At 42.9% G+C, this 19,586-nt stretch overlaps 2 protein-coding genes across 3 annotated transcripts; both read right to left on the bottom strand.

Moving 5' to 3' along the window:
- Positions 1-4,796: 4,796 nt before the first annotated feature.
- LOC123446025 (arginyl-tRNA--protein transferase 2) lies at positions 4,797-12,114 on the bottom strand. The gene is made up of 6 exons (XM_045122826.1): positions 11,803-12,114; positions 9,527-9,565; positions 8,593-8,743; positions 7,339-8,481; positions 5,339-5,663; positions 4,797-5,186 (listed from the first exon to the last, which is right to left on the bottom strand). Exons 1-6 carry the CDS (start codon positions 11,933-11,935, stop codon positions 5,061-5,063), a joined length of 1,917 nt encoding a protein of 638 aa, XP_044978761.1. The 5' UTR covers positions 11,936-12,114; the 3' UTR covers positions 4,797-5,060.
- Positions 12,115-14,683: 2,569 nt separating this feature from the next.
- LOC123445998 lies at positions 14,684-18,176 on the bottom strand. Of its 2 annotated transcripts, none has more exons than XM_045122825.1 (8): positions 17,638-18,176; positions 17,481-17,541; positions 17,208-17,368; positions 16,637-17,119; positions 16,484-16,535; positions 16,208-16,368; positions 15,740-16,123; positions 14,684-15,132 (listed from the first exon to the last, which is right to left on the bottom strand). In XM_045122825.1, exons 1-8 carry the CDS (start codon positions 17,854-17,856, stop codon positions 14,908-14,910), a joined length of 1,746 nt encoding a protein of 581 aa, XP_044978760.1. In that variant the 5' UTR covers positions 17,857-18,176; the 3' UTR covers positions 14,684-14,907. The 2 variants fall into 2 exon arrangements, with proteins under 2 accessions (XP_044978760.1, XP_044978759.1); XM_045122824.1 differs by having other exon boundaries at positions 14,684-15,150; positions 17,638-18,165.
- Between the last annotated feature and the right edge of the window lie 1,410 nt (positions 18,177-19,586).

Here is a 19,586-nt window from a genome sequence, read left to right as displayed (position 1 = left end):
ATGTATGCACGGGTACATTTCAAACCGTCAAGAGATATTGGCAAATGATCGAAAATCAATACTTCCGCATTATGACAAAGTATCCCAATACGACTCCACACACATTTAGGTCGCTTGAAGGGCATTGGGAGAATATCAAGCCTATGTGCAACCATTGGGCAGCTTGCTTGGAGCAAGTACGCAATGCACTTTTAAGTGACACCGTGGAGTCAGACTATATGAGTTTGTTTTGTCTTTGTTCAAGTTGTGTGTAATCACTTTTTGCATTATGAGAACTGATTACATCACTTTGTGCACATTGTGTAGGACAAGATTGCTCAACATAGATACAAATACATAGAAGCTTCGGAAGGCAAATTCTTCAAACTAGAGCATTGTTGGGAGTTGCTCCAAACGTGCAAGAAGTGGAAGTTGATCGACAAAGAATCTTTCTTGCTCGCCGAAGAGAACAAGATCATGTCAATGAACCGCGATGACATGGACGACCTCACCAAAACATGACGTGATACGGCAAGTAAAGCGATCTTGAAGAGGAGGATGGGAGACTCTGCTCCATATGGTGGCATGATATGGCAAGGAGATAGATCTTGAACATGACATGATATGGCAAGGAGTGAAGATCGACCAAGATGATGCAAGACCATCTTTTGCGTTTGTCCTACTAAACTTAGCTTTTATTTCCGCGTAAAACTGTGTTGTGTTTGTTTGAATTTGAACTTATTTGTGTGAACTTATGTCAAATACGAGAATTGAGCGTTTTCTGTTTGCGGGTCGTCACGGCCGTGTTCGAACAGACACCGCAAAGCCGACCCGTAAAAAAGCATATACGGCGAATATACTTTTATACGGGTCCGTTTGGGGGGTCTGCATCTATGTCACCCCGCGCTGGCCCGCAAAAGTGGTTTTGCGCGAACTGCATACGCGTTTTGCGGGCCGATATTATGCAGGGTCTCCTAAAGTTGCTCTAAGGCATAGACGCCACACTACACTATATGTCGTCTAAGATAAAAATACCATACAGTGTAGTATGACGTCTGACTGTCGGACGCTACATAAAAAAATTAACTGCGTGATTTCTTTAAAACGTGGTTCAATTTATAAAATATTTTGATACGTAGGCTAAATTTGTCAATTTTGTCGTAGGATAGCGACGACGGCGTTAGTTTAGGTTCGATCGAGTTAGGCTGATATCATATATATATAAATGTATAGACAGATTATCACGTTCGAAACTAAACCTTAATAAGATAGATGGATATCAAAGTACATGTATATGTACGTGTACATAGGGTGCTCAACATATGATACTTAGGTCAGCCGATTTCGGATGATGGAAGCAGCAATTGTCGAAGGGAAGGGAAGAGCAGCCATCTGTTCCCAGCATAGAAGCACACGTGTTAGAGCAACTCCAACAAGGCACGAAAAAGACCGAACACGTTAAAAACTGATGTTTTTGTATGTTGGGGTAAAATCGATGCCCCAGCACAAGCTGTAAAATAAGGTACGCATAAAAAGCGTCAGCGCACGTGCTATAAATATTAAACACGTTCGCTTTTAGTTGGAAATTTGAGGCGTCGGATCGCGCACGCTTCATAATTTACAATCGTATTTTTTTAGATGCGTGTTTTTTGGCATCTGAAAAAATAATATTGGTCCACGCACAATAAAGATGCTACAGTGACGCGCTAAAACTTTTATTGCGTGGAAAATTCTTATGAGGCTATTGGAGATGCTCTTAGGGTACATAGGTGTAAGCTCGTCGGATGTCTATCTTAAAGTGTTGGAAGAAGGGTGCAAACTCGACGGAAAATATGTAGGTTCGCCTAGGGTATAGGGATGACCGGGGATGGTACCAACACGGCGGTAGGTGGGACGGTTGGGGAAGGGCGAAACGATGAGATTGGCGTAAAAGCTTCGTCGATTGCGGGCGACAGCGGCGGGAGGTAAGGCCGGTGGTAGTTAGCTTTTTTGCATTGGATGATTAAAAATGATGCAACAACCCTAAGTTCTTTTTTAGTCGATTGGTCTCTATCCAATCTCATATTCAGGTAAATCCATGGAAGGCCATACTTTTTTATGCGCTTTTCATTTCAAGATTTTAAGGGCAACTCCAATAAGAATTATCAAATGGATGGCATTGGATATATGTGCACATGCTTGGACATGTCCGTAGATAACAGGTTGGCCATCTAATCAGAGTTATCGAATGTCTATTGGGTGTGTTTTAAATTTTACGATATTTGTTTGTCCCTCCTTAAACGTCTATCATTGGTATATTCGTAAGAGCGCAGCACAAAATACCGTGAATGCTAACGAATGCATGTTGATCTTGTGAGATCGAGGTATACGGTGATTACGGTTGTTTTACCGATCTATCTGTATTCAATAATAAACTCTTGTTGACGGTGCTCCGTAACAGGATAATCAAATTGATAACAATGTTATTGTTCCCTTTTCTGACAATCTAGTTTCAATCCTTGTCACAGACATAGATTCCCTTTTGTGCAGGCATTTCTTTATTTTGTCGTTTTGTTGTCGAGGATAGACAGGACCGCTCTCGTACGTGCACAGCTCATTGCCCTGACAGATTTTGTTGTCCGCACCAATGTAGTGCATTATTTTAGATTCTTTCGCCTTTACATCTACTCTCTTCGTTTTTAAATATATTTTTTAGAAATTCTACTATTAAACTACATATAGATATATAGGCATATTTTAGATGTAAATTCATTTATTTTATTCCGTATGTAGCCCCTTATTAAGATGTTTAAAAAAACTTATATTTAAAAACGAAAAGAGTACTCCCTAAGTGCGGTCTGCATCAATGGAGTATACTTTTTATTACTCCCTCCGTCCCAATATATAAGTCATCTTACAAAATTCAAATAATCTTAAAACATTTAGGCGTAGTGCTCACCTCGTTTCTTGTTTTTGACATAAATAAAAGAATCAATCAAAAAAATATAGGACATGTGTGTTTATAATAATTTCAGACTACCTAGCACATCATGCAATTGTTAGTTCATTACATCCAATGATAATAATAAGCAAATAAACATTAAATTCTTTCGTTTTTCTTTTCGTCTTGATCACGATACACAACGTAAGATGACTTATACACCGGTGCGTAGGGCGTAGAGTGCCGACGACAAAACACCTACAATAGTTAGACACATATCCCCTAGTGCGGTCTACATCAGCCTCAGTGTCATACCAGCATCGTAGCAAAATTGTCGGTACTACATGAGGTAGTTTCATTTGTGTTGTACATGTCTTGTATCCCCCCTATGCGAATACGAGTTTAGCTCTCTTGCAAGGTTGTCGCCCCTGTCCACCCTTCCCTTTCTGCTCCCTAATTATCTAAATGCTTTTATATTTCTTTATCGAGGAAGTAGTTGACTGAAGGCATAGGACAACTATGTTTACTCCATCCGTTCACAAATATGAAATGTTTTCGATATTTCAGTATATACAAACTACATACGAACTGAAATGAACGAACAGAGACGTGTTTATATACATCCTAGTTACTCTTAGAAAAAAAATTGAACATCTTATAATAGCACGTGACAGTTATGCTATGAGTATGAATGTGGTTCGTTGTGCATGTTTCCAGCAGCGCTCGCATCGAGGCCCTCCGGGCGGTACCCAGCAGAGAAATGGCAAAACCGTGCGTTCACCCAGTCTAGCATGCGTCCGGTACAGCCGGAGCCGAACGCAGGTCGCCCGGCCACGGGTCACGGGGCTGTTGCCGCGCGTCCTGCCCTTCTTCCCCCACGCACTGCGCTTGCCACGGAAGCCACAGCGGTGACTTCAATGCGCTTTCCGTTCTGAGACTTATGACAAGCACCACTCAAGTACAAATAGAGCTCTATAAAAAATAAGTTAATATATTTTATTTAGTTAAAGGAAAGAGAAGACGAGAGAGAAGGTAAGCGGGCTCTTAACTAAAAATCAGCTCTAGCACGTGTTCCTAGGCATTTTGTGAGTATAAAAGAGCATATAGCCAACTGCTAGCTATAAGCCATCTTATAGCTCATCTTATAGTTAGCTTGTACAATGGTTAGCTATAAAAGAGTACTAATTTTATCATATATATGATTCACCTTTCATTCTCCCAAAGCACTTAGGAGCACGTGCTAGAGCTGGCTCTTTACGAAGAGCCCGTTTCCCTTCTCTCTCCTCTTCTCTTTCATCCAACTCGGTAAAAATATAGTATTTTAATCCTTACAGCCTGCTGACTTGACTGTACCTTATTGTACTTGCTCTAAGGCCCTATTTCTTTAAAAAAATCCTAAAACTTTTTTTAGTCTCAACTAAAAAGTTCCTAGTCCCTATCCGTTTCTTTTCAAGGACTAAACAAGACCATAGATCATTAAATAACATACAAAAAACCATATTGCCCCTAGTAATGTCCTAGAAATTATTAAATGACATACTAAAAGTAAGGACACTGTTGAAAAAAGTGTCAAAAAAGTTCAAAAAAACCCTCTTACATGGACTTCTTTCTTAGTCCCAAATACCCCTTTTAGGCCATGTTTGTTTCACTAGGACTAGACTAAAAAAAGTTCCTCCCTATGTAACCAAACGAAAGAGACTTTTTTTTAAGTGACTAGAAAAAGACTCTACTGAAGGGGTTTTTTTTAGTCCTTAAAAATCCATCCTGTTCCTTTCACATAAGACTAAAAGGGATTTTTGTTAGTCCGTGTAAAAAGCACCCCCTAAATCGTACTACTACAGTAGTATCGCGTGATGCGTAGTATTCAGGCAATCGCGGCGGGAAGCAGAAAGAGAGATTTCCGTTCTAGCGTTCGCTTCAATAATAACATTAAGAACCACGCGAGTTATAAAAATCAAGTTGCTCGTGGCGCAGCACAAATCGCTGTTCGGGCAGTTGCCACTGGAACCAACCAAAAGAGACAAGACTTTTTATGGGTGCCAACAATAGCGTCGATTTCCAGGCATCGCATATCTGAATAATTTCCAGGCATCCTCGCATCTGGTTTCCTACAGGACTAGTATATAGCCCAAACACCCCGAGAGGATTGATTGTTTACTGCTCAGCTGATGGAATATACCACGCGATCAGACAGCTCCTTCCCAACCACCTTGGCGTATCTGCTCAGCTGCCTTTCCAGCTCACTCAGGTGTTTCCTCTGGATTGGCCCAACAACGCTCTCAAGTTCCTGAAAGATGAACATCTTCATGAGCAATTACAGGACATCAATCATGATGAATGCTAGGACTGCAAAATAAACGCCTTCACTCATTTGAGGGCATCGACAAGCTAGAGCTAACATAATTTTTTGTAGGCAGGAGCTCAAATTTGTGTATATACCTTGTATTTAACTCGGGAGCCGCTCAGGTCCATGATAACATTTGCAACATCTACGTCCGAACAGTCCTCGGCTGCATCACCATTGGATTCTGAATGAACCATCTCTTCATCCACCATCATGTCTGATTCGTCATAGTCTGACCCCGAGTCCTCATCATCCTCGTCAATAGGAGCCTCACGGTGGTCATTTCTTGCTGAAGGTTCGTCACAAGGACCACAAGTGTGTGGTTGGGGGGTTTCATCTTGCGCCATGCTGGAGAAATCAGATAGAACAGAATACAGACTCTTATCCAGTAAGGGTTTCGCGACATCATAGCGTACCCACCTGCAACATCAAGAGTTGAAGATAATGTGACTGTCAATAAATCGCTAGACAAAGAAAACCCACAACACTTCAGCATAGAACCCGGAATGCTTAGATGAACAGACAAAACTATAACCTTGCATGAAAGCCCGCAGTTTGAATAGCTGGGGCAGACACAAACATAGCCAGCATGCAGTTTGGATGGTTAAAGCTTCAGATAATATTTTAAGCAGGTCAAAACTGCATGCTTTCATTAACCTGTGCTCAGCAGCCCGTGTAATATGACATGAAGCCCTATGTAAATTATACTTTGGAATGATTTACTGTACCCTCTACAAAGGAGATAAATCCTAGCCATTTCAACTTCTAATCATTCCAGTATACGCAGCCTAAAATTTAGGGTGCCTCCTGTATGCCTTCCCTAAAAACTACTCCCTCCATTTCAAAGTACTGTCTTGTGCATGCACAACATCTGGTTGGAGAGGACTGATCACGTGTTTGAGAAAAGACTAGAACTAGGAAGGCAGTAGTTGCAACAATCAGAGAAACTCTTCTACTTATTAAGTAGGGTGGTGGTCACAGGAAAGGGAGAGAATCACTTAGCTCTTTCCATGTCTGTAGGTAGATATGGTTGTTACTGTATCTAATGTTCTTAGAGCGGACTGCGGAGATTACCCCTTGTAACATAACTTTTTTCATTCTTAATTTAATGACACACAAGCCTTTTGCAGCTTCTGAAAAAAGGCTGTGACCAATAGTTACTCCATTAATATGTGGTTTATGTGACAAAATCACATCTCATAAGCACATTTGAATATGAATCAAATGGCACAATTTTTTGCCATATAAAGTGCATATTATAATACAGCAATTGCCATGCCTTATACAGTATATAAGATGGAGGGAGTATTTTGGTATTCCACCCTACCCCCTCAATTCTTACAGAGTCTGGGAATCAGTCCCTAACTCCAAAACCAGGCATTTGACACCCTGAAACTCCTAAAACCAATGCAGAACACACACCTCACCCTAAACCACCATGTTTTTGGCTCATGTTGCACCTACATGTTCAAATTTTGCTGACATGGGTACCACAAGGATACCACTCAACTTCGTCCCTTTCAGGATTAGCAAATTAAATTAAATATGCAATAGAGCAAACCATGTTACCCTCCCATGTATTTCTACGAACTCAGTTTCTTCTTCTCTCTCTCTCTCCTCTAGAGTGTCAAGGAAGGCATCAGAACTCTTGTTACAGCGAGGGTGGAGATCAAGGAGCGGACTTGGTAAAGGTTGCATCTAGATCCAGCCCTTGCCGATTGTCCCCCTACTCAAGGGGTAGGCAGGACAAGGCCATGTGATGGCCGCAATGGAGCAACCAGGAAGGCAAGGAACCCAATTATTAATATGGTACGGATGGCCGTGTGAGGGAGAGAGAGTGAGAGAGGGGGAGAGAAAGGGAGGGGGAGGGAGGGAGAGAGGGGAGAGGGAAGAGGGAGAGGGAGAGAGAGGACCTAGGATCAGGTTGTTCTCTTCAGCTGTACCCTCATCAGCCTAAACCGGTTTTTATGGTTTGAGGGTTGGCAAATGACTTACAAACTTGAGAAAAGAGTCAATGGGGGTAAAATGGACTTATTCCAATTGCAGTGGCATGAGAATGGAATATTTTTGCAGAATAGGAGGAAAAACAACTTACTCATAACGGACTGGACAGAGAAGTTCTGATGGTCGATATGCAGCTTTGTATCTCATCTTATTGCAGGAATGTATATAATAACCTAGGTAATAGTGCTCAAGGCTAGGGCAACTTTTCTGTGTTGTCTTGATCCAATCTATTTCCTTTAGAGCTGTATACTTTCCAAGAGATAGGAAAGCAAGGTCAGGATCCCAGAACAAATATTTGCTTGACAGACATTTAGGAAGAATATCAACTACACCAACTGCCACAAGTTTTCCATCAATTCTATACTGCTGATGGAATGAACCAAAACCGCATGGCGGAACTGTATTATCACCACTCCTTGGGGAAACAGGTACAATTGGGGTATCCACCAGGAATCTCCTGTATGAGCTTTCTGTGACTGTCTTCTCCTTATGAACTTTCGTCTGATATCTTTGGTACAAAGCAAACTCCTCAGGGTCAAAATGTGATCTTGCCATCTTAAATTCCAGCTTTCTTGCTTTTTTATCAAGTCTTGCATCATTTTTGTTCAGTGAGCTTTGTTTTGAGCTAGTCGACCTATCTGAAGCTTGTGCACATGCATCAATGCTAGTATGGTTCTGAATTGCCTGAATAGTAGCTGAATAGAAGTTCAGATGGCCATTACAAGCTTTCACTGCAAAACCAGCTATTTCTCCATGATGTTCCATTGTCAACACCAGCCTTTCTGCAATACAATTTGGAGAAAGGTCCCCTAATACTGCACGTTTTTCTTCAGGCAATGCACGCTTAGTTACTGCAGACAGTTGGAAACTTATATTACACGTGTAAACTAAATCTTGCACTGTTCCTCCCTTCTTTTCTTGTGCTGCTTCTCCTACTTTCTTTTTAACTTGAGGTTTAACAGTCTTCACAACAGCTTTAGGGAGTTCAACATCAGAACCTAGTATTCCACCTTGGAAGCACGTACCTATTGCCTCGTTGATTTTGCTAGACAGACAACTAATAAACTCATCTTCTTTGTCCACACTTGGACTTGTGACTGTTCGAAATTCATATGCTGATACCCTGGATACTTTCAAGGTTGGTGAATTCATAGGTTCATTGAGTGAACGTTTTGTAGGGTTAGTCTTGCACTGTGGACTTCCAACCTGTGGGTCAAGCTCTCCATCAAGAAACCTGCACAGGGGTAGAGTGACGGCACAATATAAGACAATTTAAAACTCAAGTAACTTCATGTGGCGTATGCAAAAAAGGAAAGAAAGAGGTAGTAGACAAACAAATATGTACCTTTGCATCCTTTTAAGTACACGGTCTTGCTCTTTGGAAGAAATGAAATCACTTGCCTTCAGACGTATGGTATATGCGGGACAGCATGTCCGTTCCATCTCAGGCTTGTAGAGAAAACTGCCAGACCTCCTCCATCCACGGTCAAGAAGAGCTGTAAACGACAATCAACATGTTAATAATGGTAAAAAAATCATGGCAACAAAAGGAATTCTTTTCAAGAAAAAAATAAGAGTCAGCATTGCGTGGAACAATACAAACAAATGAAGTTTTAATATACCAATGAATCATCTTATTCTATCTCTCACTTCCGTTCTGCTTATCTGTAAAGCCTCTAGTCAAATCCATAATTGAGAAATGCGTCATTGTTGTGAATACGCTTATTTCATGGTATAAAGTTTCTTCCCTGTGGCAAATTGCCATGATAGGACAATATGCAAAGTTTCTTCCCTGTTAAGTAATCTGATCTTACGTAATCTGTTGTTGTTTCCATATATAACAGTTAGGACATGATTTTCATTTCTGGTAGGTGTATTGATCATAAAACAATGTGCAGTCAGTGAAAAACTGATATATTAGATGGATGAAAAACAAACATAGTGGAGCTTTGTGTTGCCAAATGTTCATATCCCGGTATCCTGAAGATATAAAAGCACGCCATCACGTATCATGAACTTCCTTGAACTTATCTAAGAACTAATTTGTTCTCGCTCAAAATGTCATCTGATTTTTTATTCATTATTTAATTCCATATGTATTGTTTTAATTTTAATTTACTGGTTACTATTTTGAATATCAGAAGTAAATAGGATAGCTTTAAATTACATGCACGAACAGAACAAACATCCAGCCTCTAAATCTATATCAATGATCATCTAACATGACAAAAAAAGGATATTTTATAGAAAAAGGTAAGAGCCAAATAAAATCTGCATACCTTGATAGTCATCAGCTTTCAGACTGTTAGCCCACAGACCTGCAAAATTAATAGGATAAGCAATTAGCACAATAACTTTACTCCAAGAAAGTGCAAAAGAGTTTTGCGTCTCATTGTGTTGACAAAAAGAAGGATTTGCAGGTCTAATTATAGGCCAATGCACACACCGTAGATGTTTCTTTTGGCAAGGGGGAAGTGGGCGTAAGCGTTACCACTTGGTCAAATGGACTCGTGTGTGTCGTTCCAAATGCAAGGGAGGCTTGGGAGTGAAAGATCTTCACAAGCAAAACATTAGTTTGCTTGTGAAGTGGTGGTGGAAGCTTGAGAAGCAGAAAGGGCTCTGGCAAGATGTGAATCGTGCAAAATACCTGAAACATAATTTGCTTGTGAAGTGGTGGTGGAAGCTTGAGAAGCCTCGGTGAAAGGAGAACTTGGTGACTCACCTCTATGGAAAGCCATCCTGAAAGTTAAAGAATAATACTTAGCTGGAAGGAAGGTGATTCTAAATTCTGGCAACATTGCCAGACTTCGGATCGATCCTTTGAAGGATAATCCTCCTCTATGTTCTAAATTCCCTTTGCTGTATAGTATCTGCAATGGGCAGGAAATGACAGTGGCCAAGTTTTGCGCTAGCAGAACAGGTGATTTCTTTCGGAGACGACTTCATCCTCAATTGCTGGAGCAATGGCTGGAGTTGAGATCTCTGGTTGCGTCATGGACCTTGTCCGATGAGCCAGACCGTATAAGTTGGAAATTTGGGGCATAAGAAAGTCTTTACTACCAGATCTGTATATGAATATCTGGAAAGGAATCTTCCTGGATGTGATTTTATATGGATCTGGAAATCAAAGCTTCCTCTTAAAATTCATATTTTTCTCGGGCAACTCTTCCAATACTCGGTTTTGACGAGAGATGTAATGAGCAGAAGGAACTAGGCTGGGGATCCTAAATGTTCTTTTTGCAGGGAAAGGGAGGCTTTCCAGCATCTTTTCTTTCTTTGCCCTGTTGCTAGGATGGCTTGGCGCACGGAGGATTGTGTTCTTGGAACAGATCTTTGCCCGAACAACTTATGGTAGTATTACTCGTGGTGTTTTATGTCTCTGCCTGGTGGGGCTAAGTTCTATACATTTGGGCTTGCCTGCTGTTTGCTGGGCAATCTGGAATTGTCACAACCCGGGCGACCTTTGAATATATAAAACTTCAAAGTTCCCATTTGATGTGGTGTTCTCTGCTTGTGTCTTTCTGAACTACTGGGCAGGTCTGATGAAGGTGGAAGATCGTGACGCCATGGAGCGAGGAGCACGGATGCTCAGGGAAAACGCAGCTACCATGATGAGGATTTGCGCGGAGCCGGACGATGTTGCAGCGAACTGAAGCCTCTCCCTGCTTGCGATCTTCCGTTTTGGTGGTTTAGCTCCTGTGTGAGCGGGTGGTTTCTTTCGCTCGTGTGTGAGCGCTATACTTTCTGTGGCCTGATTGAACATGTTCCCTCTAGGAAAGTTTGGAGTAGGTGTCGTCGGGTTTTCGCCCATAGCTACTGTTTTGACAACGGGCACTTGCAGAGGGTTTCCCGGCGATGCGTTGAACTCACTTTCCCTTTTCTAGCTTCCTTGAACCTGGTTGTCGGATGGTTGTATTTCCATCGTTCTTTTAACGGAAAGGGGCTATGCCCGGTTCATAAAAAAAAGGAATAGGCCAATACAGTCTAACACAACCATGGCAGAACAGCACCTGATGAGCACTAGATGGACATTCCAACGGACGCAGCAAGGTAGCACAAACTGTTGTGATATACATGTATGCCGATGTTTGATAAGGAGATTAAAAAAAAGAAAGGGGGGGGGGGGTAATGGAGCATTTCATTACGTCTAACGAAAAATGGAATTGGATGGCTCTTACAAGTACCGCAAGGCGAGGTACAAACCGATCTATCTGAGGAATTTCACACATCAACAAATCGCTAAGAAAGTCAGAGAAATAAGGATCAGCATTTCACAGCCTAGGTGCACAAACACACAGTTGGCAAACATAGGAGAAGGCCGATTCCTACACAAACCCAAACTAGACTGACCATCGGTTCCGTTAGCAACAGTATCTACGCCCAAAATTCACCTCGGGGCGATCTGGGCCTCCTACGCGTGGCGCGTCGTCTCGACAACCCAGAACCGACGAGCAATTCCACACGCAACAAGGAACGATCCAGGTCGACGAAGTGCCGACGTCAACACTATTTTTTAACATAAATCGGAGGAGGAAGGGAATTCCGGGATCGGTACCGTGGGAGATGCTCGTGGGGCCGGTGGATCGGCAGTAGCCGCAGGTCGTGCGCCGCCGGCCGTAGTCAATCACCACCGACTCGCCGCCGCCGCCGGCGGCCAAGGCGCCGCTGCTGCTGGCGCCGTCCGCCATCGCCGCCGCGGCCGCGTGGTGTTTCGCTCCCGCCGCCGGCGCCGCCGCGTCGGAGGATGATGTGGCTGGGCTGGGCGGATTGGTTGGGTCCCCGGATCTGTTTGGTAGGGCTGGGTTTTCTGCCGCTGCTGGAGGCTGGACCAGCGGCTAGCCCCTTTGTTGTACTAGCAGAACTGGTCAGTCTTCCGAGAATAATATTTTATTTATTTATTTATTTTAAATAAACACAATGGCCTCCTCGTCGCATTTTTATGTTTAAAAACCCCCACAACATGGACCTCTGAAAATAATAAAGGATGGTCATTGCACTAGGGTCCTATTATAGGCCTGTCCCTGGTAATTTAAAGGTGGCCCTTCCATTTATTTCTGACAAACACAGACTACAGTTATACTCCCTCGGTTCCTAAATATAAGTCTTTTAAGAGATTTCACTAGAAGTCTACATACGGAGCAAAATAAGTGAATCTACACTCTAAAGTATGTCTATATACGTTTGTATGTAGTCTACTAGTGTAATCTCTACAATGACTTATATTTAGGAACGGAGAGAGTATTTCACATGTTTTTTAAGGGTCATGAGTTCCCACATCCCCCAAATCTATAAGACAGAAAGTGACGGAAATCCCTTTTGGAGCTCCGCCACCAGCGAGGCCTCTAAATTCAAATTTGAAATTTCATCGAAATTTATATTTTACATTTTAAAAAATTCTGAAAAAAATACAGATATACATGAAGACATAACACACATGTGTGTAAATTTTCAATTCAAAATATATTGAAATGAGGGTTATGCAAAAAAAAAACAAATCTGGGGTTGTTTAACACATGATACTATTCATCCTTCGGGGTCATGAATTTTTCTTTTTTGTACAGGTCGCAACTCAAGGTATTTCATCATGAATTTTTACACACATGTGGATTACATCCTTGCATACACGCATATTTTTTTTCATAATTTTTTGAACCATAAAAATTTGAATTTGAATTTTTCAAAAATAAAGACCTCCATGGAGCTCGTCCTCCAAAACGCCTCTGTCGGAAAGTGACAATTTTAGAAAACCAAACTTTAAGGGGATGGGGGGATTGTGAAGCTCACCAAGTGTCTTTTTTTTAATTTTAAATCCTTCAAAAAGATCTAATATTCTGAAAAGTTGGAATCAAAAGTCAGATACAGTTTGTACCTTTGAATCGGAAAATTGCGACTCTGTTTAAAAATAATAATCGTGGTTCGTTTTCATTGCTAGCTTTTGAACGACGTGGAAACCAGGTAGGCACCAATTTATGTAAAACCATTTTGAAACGGTTTAAACCACTTTGATCAATTTATGCGAAACTTTTTGAAATGGTTAAGAGTGCTTTTGGACTGTTATGGTGGGGTATTCTATCAAATTTGATAGTTGAGAGACCGTTTTATGTGGTTTTAAAGTTCACAAGATATAATATGCACCCAAACACCTTTTTTGTATGACAAACTTCAAAACTAATTAATATGTGGAAAAAAACTTTTTCATAATTCTATATTTAGCCGTATGGTCAAGTCATTACTTGGCCCTAATATCGAGTCATCAAAGTCAAATACAGTATGTAACAACAACAATCATCTTGGTCTTCATGAGGGCATGTACAATGTATAGCCTCAGGGTGATGCCCCGTATGCCATGTAAGATCGGATGACAGAAAAAGTATGTTCGGATAAGGAAGCGGGATCCTATGCAGGAGGGGGGCGCTTGAAGAAAAATGTGTGGCCCGGTGTAAAAAGCTGAAAAAGTTAGAATGAAAAGTAGAGATGCATGTGTATTAGAGTCTTTATTTTTTATTCTTTAATGAGGCACCCGAATGATAGCTTGTATTGAAGAGAAAAAAACAATATAGATGCCTCAAGCTACTTTTTATCATGGGGTATCTGTATCCATATGACGTCATTGTACATGCCCTGACATGTAGTTTCAAAGTGCTTTGCTGCGAAGTTCAAGAAAGGACTTATTTGATCGAGTCATTGAGGCCAAGGATTCAAATCTGAACACGCACATAAGAAGTCTTCATGACAGGTAGTTCTACCTTCCTCCTTCGTATTCTCATTTTCTTTATGGGTCAAAGTCCACAATTCTCTCCTTTTATATTTAAATCAAAGACAATTGGCTCCACTTTTCTACTTTCGTTTACGCATGGGTTCACCATCAAGACGTTGACGGCTACAAGTTTTCATTTCCGGCTTCTGATTGGCTCATCTTCTCCTAATAACAACATACCTATTCTTCACCTGCAACTTGCAAAGCATCTTTGGGATAACGATGGCCGATAGGGCCACCCACCGTGAGCTCCATTAGACGTCGCAAATGGAAAAGGCAGCTCAATAGAAAGCAAAGTGTTACCCAAAAGAAAAGAAAAAGACTCAAGACATGATATCTTTTGGGCGATTAAACAAACACGAGCGCTGATTTGCTTTTTTGGGTTGGGGGGTGGGTGGGCAACAAGCAGTGGTAACTCCTTTGTTACCAGCAACATGATCATCAGCTTAGCTAATCTTTGGTGGGCAGATGAGCCGAATTGCCTGTGAAACCTGTGGGCCTGTGGCTAAGCTCTAGATTTACATTCTTCCTTCAATTATTCAAACAGAGCAATGTAGCACAATCATCAACCGACTTTTTGCGCAATTCTGTTCTGAAACATAATGTCCTTCAACGAATATGCACGACACTGACAGCCCTTGTGGAGGATATCATCTTCATTGGGTTGAAACGGGTCTGCTTCACAAACTGTCGACAGACCGATCATAGCTTATTGATAACATGTTACAATCCCTTGCCAAAAACAGCGTTTCTCCGAGGACTCGGAGAAACTATGTACACACAACAGAGTGCCGCAAACAAATACCCAGTAGCTGCTACCTGCTAGTGTTCTCCGCTACATCCTTCAAAGGAACGGCATGCCATCTAAAACATCATCACGCGCTATATAGCAAGCTGCATCATTCATGTATCCATTTTGAAGCTGACAAGCCGCTGCAAGGCCTTCCAACCCCAAAGAACCTCGCGCTCAAAAGCTCCCGCCAGCCCATGCTTAACCAGAACACCGTCGTCGGATGAGATACTATCATCATCGGTCGTTTCATCGTAAACATTACCGGCATAGGCCGTGGCACTGCCATTCTGGGGTGCTGTGTCTACTTCATCATGAAGCTCGTCTCTAGTTTCCTCCTGCTCATCCATCAACAGCTGATTCAGAATCAAAAAAACATTGTGTGAGTCTAACAAATAGGAGGAACTTACCAAAATGATTAACTAGCACTCAAAAAATGATAATATGAACTATTAGCCAGGATCATTGATGATATTTATGCAGCTTGCACTAGAAATTAAAAGTACTGATATTTCAAAGAGAACCCCTGATTTATGTCACTTTAAACACATGGCTTTCCACCTTCTAATGAAACGAATGATCTAATGCTTGATAAATAGCTCAGTTCATGCTGACAGTTCTTAGACGTTCTCTTGTAAAAGAATCAGCAAACATGTGGTGCTCCAGAACATAGCACACAATTTTGAACAACGTCATCTATAATTCAGAACAGATCATCACTCCCTCTCAAATGTAATCCAGATCTGGTACCAGAAATGGAGTGACTAACAAAATTGATAGGCGTCATGTTTCATTCGGCAAAGCATTGAAGTATACAAGGTACACTGAACTACTTACTTTCAGCAGAACAGGTGGTAAGGCATAAAGATGTCTATGGAATTTCAGTGGTAAATAATGTTTATCTTCCATACTAAGGTACTGATGGATATTGTATTAAACCATTACCTCTGGTTGATCAGCGTCACATGCCTTCACTATTTCCTGTACAACAGATACAATAGCAGCATCCATTGAATTTTCATCATTGCCTATACTTGATTCGTCCTCTTTGATCTCTTGGTTGTCACCCACTTGTAGCTCATTTACCGAAACAACACCATTTCCGCCTTGATCATCATTGGCAACACCTGCCTCCATCATTTCAACTGGTGTGTCCTCTTCCTCTCCTACTTTTTGATTCTTCACATTATCCCAATCTTCAAAGACTACCATCGTCTTTGTGGTTTCACCTGTCCATAGGCTTCTATTAGGCCCATTCTGCCAACGAAACTTTCCCAAGGAATCTTGGAGCAAGAACTTGAACTCAATCAACCTGTTGGCAGGCAAATCCTGTTCAAAAAAAAAGAAAGAATGATGATGAAGTTACTCAAAATAGGCCAAATCATCAAACATTTTGCATAACCAGAGTCTCACTTTCTGTACTGTCCAATCATGGCCTTCGGACCAATCCAAAGCGACCGCATTCGACAGTTCCCAGAGGCCGAGTGCCGGGTCATCACCGACCAGGTGGAAGCTATGGCCGAAGGTGCACTGCTCTCTTAGCACAAATCTGACACGCACCGTGCTTCCAGGAACTGGAGGCAACAGATAGAGACAGACAGAAAAAAAGACCAAAGATCCATCATAAAAAAAATAGATCAGGTTTTACCATTGTTTCACAATGTCAATGGCTCAGCGAAGCAAACTCACCAAGTGGTGACGGAATCTCAGCAGAGGCCACTTCCCCCTGGACCGCATCAGCCTGCAACAGCAACCATCTAACCATCAGTCAATCACAATGGAGTGAAGGGGGAAACACGCCACATTAACACGCACGCCTATTCAGATTTTGATGCGACAAACCTCCGGTGCTAGTTCTACGCCGCCCTCCTGCGCGGGCATTTGCTGCTCAAGGGGCTTTGGTAACGCGGAGACGAGCACACTCAGGCGACCAGCGGTCCCAGCCAGGCCGGCACCAACGACCCGCTGCGGCCCACGCATGCCGTACGCGACCCGTCCCGGCCCGAAAGCTCCACCCCGAGGGATTGGCTTGGCCACAGCTGACTCTTTGATCTCTTGATTGTCACCCAATTGTAGCTCATTTGCCGAAACACCACCATTTCTGCCTTGATCATCCTCGGCAACAACTGTGTCCATCATTTCAACCGGCGTGTCCTCCTCTGCTACTTTCTGATTCTTCGCACTACCCCAATCTTCGTAGACCACCAAAGTCTTTGTGGTTTCACCTGTCTGTAGGATTCTATTAGGTCCTTTCTGCCAGTGGAACTTTCCCGAGGACTCTCGCAGCAAGAACTTGAGCTCAATCGACCTGTTGGCAGGCAAATCCTGTTGTGTTGAAAACAGAAAAGAGATGATGAAGTAACACAAAAGAGGCTACTAAAGTATGAAACGTTGTGCATAACCGGAGTCTCACTTTCTCTACTGTCCAATTGTGACCTTCCGACCAATCCAAAGCGACCGCGTTTGCCGGTTCCCAGTGGCCGAGCGCCGGGACGTCACCGACCAGTTTGAAGCTCTGACCGAAGGCACACCGCTCTTTTAGCACAAATCTGGCACGCACTGTGCCCCCAGGAACTAGAGGCAACACAGACAGACAGACGGACGGACGGCAAGACCATCATAAAAAACAGGTTAGGTTTCACCATTTCTGTTTCGCAATGTCAATGGCTCAGGGGAGCAAACTCACCAGCAGGAGCAGGTGGTGACGAAATCTCAGCGGAAGCCACACACCCCTGGGCCTCATCAGCCTGCAGCAGCAACCATCAGTCAATCACAGTGAGACACAAAGGGGGAAACACGCCACATTGGCGCGCACGCTGATTTCCGACTTCGACGCGACCCACCTCCCGCGCCAGTGCCACGGCGCCCTCCGGCGCGCGCATGAGCCGATCGAGGGGCCTCGGGAGCGCAGCGACGAGCACCTTCAGGCGGCCGGCGGTCGCAGCGAGGCCGGCGCCGACGACGCGCCGCGGCCCCCGCGCGCCGTGGGCGACCCGGACCCGCCCGAAAGCCCCGCCCCGGGGGATCGGCGCGGCGGCGGGCTCCAGGGACGGGGATTTCATCCCGGCCGTCACGCTAAAGCCCTGGCTGAACCCTGCGCGCGTGCAGCAGAGGCGGGGAGGGCGCTGGCGGTTCACGAGGCGAGGCGACGGCGAGGTGGGGTGTGTGCCGGCCTGCGGTGCGCGGATCGGCAGCGGGTGGCCGGGGTTTTTGGTGGCTTCTACCGGCGGTGGGGCTCTCGTGGGTTCTCCGTGTGAGGGGTGTGAGCACGGGGTGGCGACGAGGGAGGGAGGGAGGAACGGACGGACAGGTGCGGCCGCGCCGTTGCGGGAGGGCCCCTCCCCGCGTTGGCCGTTGGATCTGGCGCGTCCGTCTCGGTGCTCGGGAGAGTTCCGCTCCAGCCGTCACGTCGCCTCGAGAGAGCCCGGCTAGCTGGACCCTGGACTGGACTGGACTTCTAGGCTCCCCGAGGAGGTTTTTGGAGTGCGTACTACTACACAGGAAAGGGCAGATGGGATAAAATACTTCAATCAGTACTAGTCTGCTACAGTATTTGAGAAAATAAGCTAAATAATACTAAGTGTCTCTTACATTTTTTATGATAACTTTTAAAAGGTGATTAAAAATTGTCTTCCGAATAGGAAGTTATCATGCTTGACAACTAAAATTATCATCCTCGCGTCACTAAATTGTCACTTAAAACGTTCGAAGTCGACATGTGTTTGTGTGGCAATTATCAAGACGCTAAGAAAAGACCTTCATTTTATTTTTAAGTGGGCCCGTCTGTAAGGGTTTGGTTGAGTCATGGGTTTCATATAACAGTATCAAAACCGACATTCACTTAAACTTTAAAATCTTTTAAAACATTCATAAGTTTGAATTTTATGAACTTTGAAAAAAAACATTCTAAACTTAAAAAATGCTCATAAATTTCAAAACTCTTCACGAATAAGGAAAAGTATATTCAGGAGTTATAGAATTGTTCATGTTTTTTTAAAGGTCACGAATTTAAGAGAAACCTTCACGGATTTATGAAATGTTTGTCATTTAAGAATTGTTCACAAATACGGAAAAAATCACGAAACTTCAAAATATGTTCATAATTAAAAAAATGATTTTGAAATTTTTTCTATAATTTAAATATGATAAATATAAACAAATCTAAAAATAAAGAATAAAACAAATACATAGATGAACATGAAAAAAACAATAGAGATAAAAGAAAAGAAAAAACCCGAATAAAACCTACCAACATGGCAAGGAGTGGCCTACACGGCCAACCCAAATAGCGTCCCTGCAGATCCGTGTTTGCTCAGCCCCAATTCCAAAACCCAAAACGACGTGACAAAGCGCACGTTATCCTCTAGTTTAATATCTACTAAGAAAAATGCCCGTGCGTTGCTATGGGTCTAGGGACAATGGTTGAAACGAGCGGTGCGACTTCTGTTTAGTCTATTTTTTTCAACTTCGAAGCACATTCTTCCAGAATTCAGCTACTAATTGAAAACCGAACTGTGTTTTGTCACCCATGGTTTAGCATGCACTTGTATAAACCGGAATCAGCAGGGCTCCAAAATAATTTATGTACTTATTTCATTCTCGTCTAGGCATATATGGTTCCGCCATGTGTTTGTGTCACAATGGGCACAAAGGATTTAAATATTTTGTCAAAAATGTAGAACTAAACCCATAAATTATTTTTTTTTCTTTGTTTTAATCCCCTTGTTTGCATGGGCGACGTGTGCCGTTTGGCCCTCCCACCGCTAATTCCCTCTGAACCTTATCTTCTTGG

This window comes from Hordeum vulgare, chromosome 1H, assembly GCF_904849725.1.
Source record: "Hordeum vulgare subsp. vulgare chromosome 1H, MorexV3_pseudomolecules_assembly, whole genome shotgun sequence".
In the NCBI taxonomy this organism is placed as follows: Eukaryota; Viridiplantae; Streptophyta; class Magnoliopsida; order Poales; family Poaceae; genus Hordeum; species Hordeum vulgare.
This window is presented reverse-complemented; position numbering and strand designations above follow the sequence as displayed.

Excerpts from the sequence above, each read along its gene's own strand:
- LOC123446025 (XM_045122826.1), bottom strand. The coding sequence starts at position 11,935 with ATGGCGGACGGCGCCAGCAGCAGCGGCGCCTTGGCCGCCGGCGGCGGC. Across the intron at positions 9,566-11,802 it reads CCCCACGAGCATCTCCCACG|GTCTGTGGGCTAACAGTCTG; the intron begins GTACCGATCCCG and ends TTAATTTTGCAG. Across the intron at positions 8,744-9,526 it reads GAAAGCTGATGACTATCAAG|CTCTTCTTGACCGTGGATGG; the intron begins GTATGCAGATTT and ends TGTCGTTTACAG.
- LOC123445998 (XM_045122824.1), bottom strand. The coding sequence starts at position 17,856 with ATGAAATCCCCGTCCCTGGAGCCCGCCGCCGCGCCGATCCCCCGGGGC. Across the intron at positions 17,120-17,207 it reads ACAATTGGACAGTAGAGAAA|GATTTGCCTGCCAACAGGTC; the intron begins GTGAGACTCCGG and ends TCAACACAACAG. Across the intron at positions 16,536-16,636 it reads GCGTAGAACTAGCACCGGAG|GCTGATGCGGTCCAGGGGGA; the intron begins GTTTGTCGCATC and ends TTGCTGTTGCAG.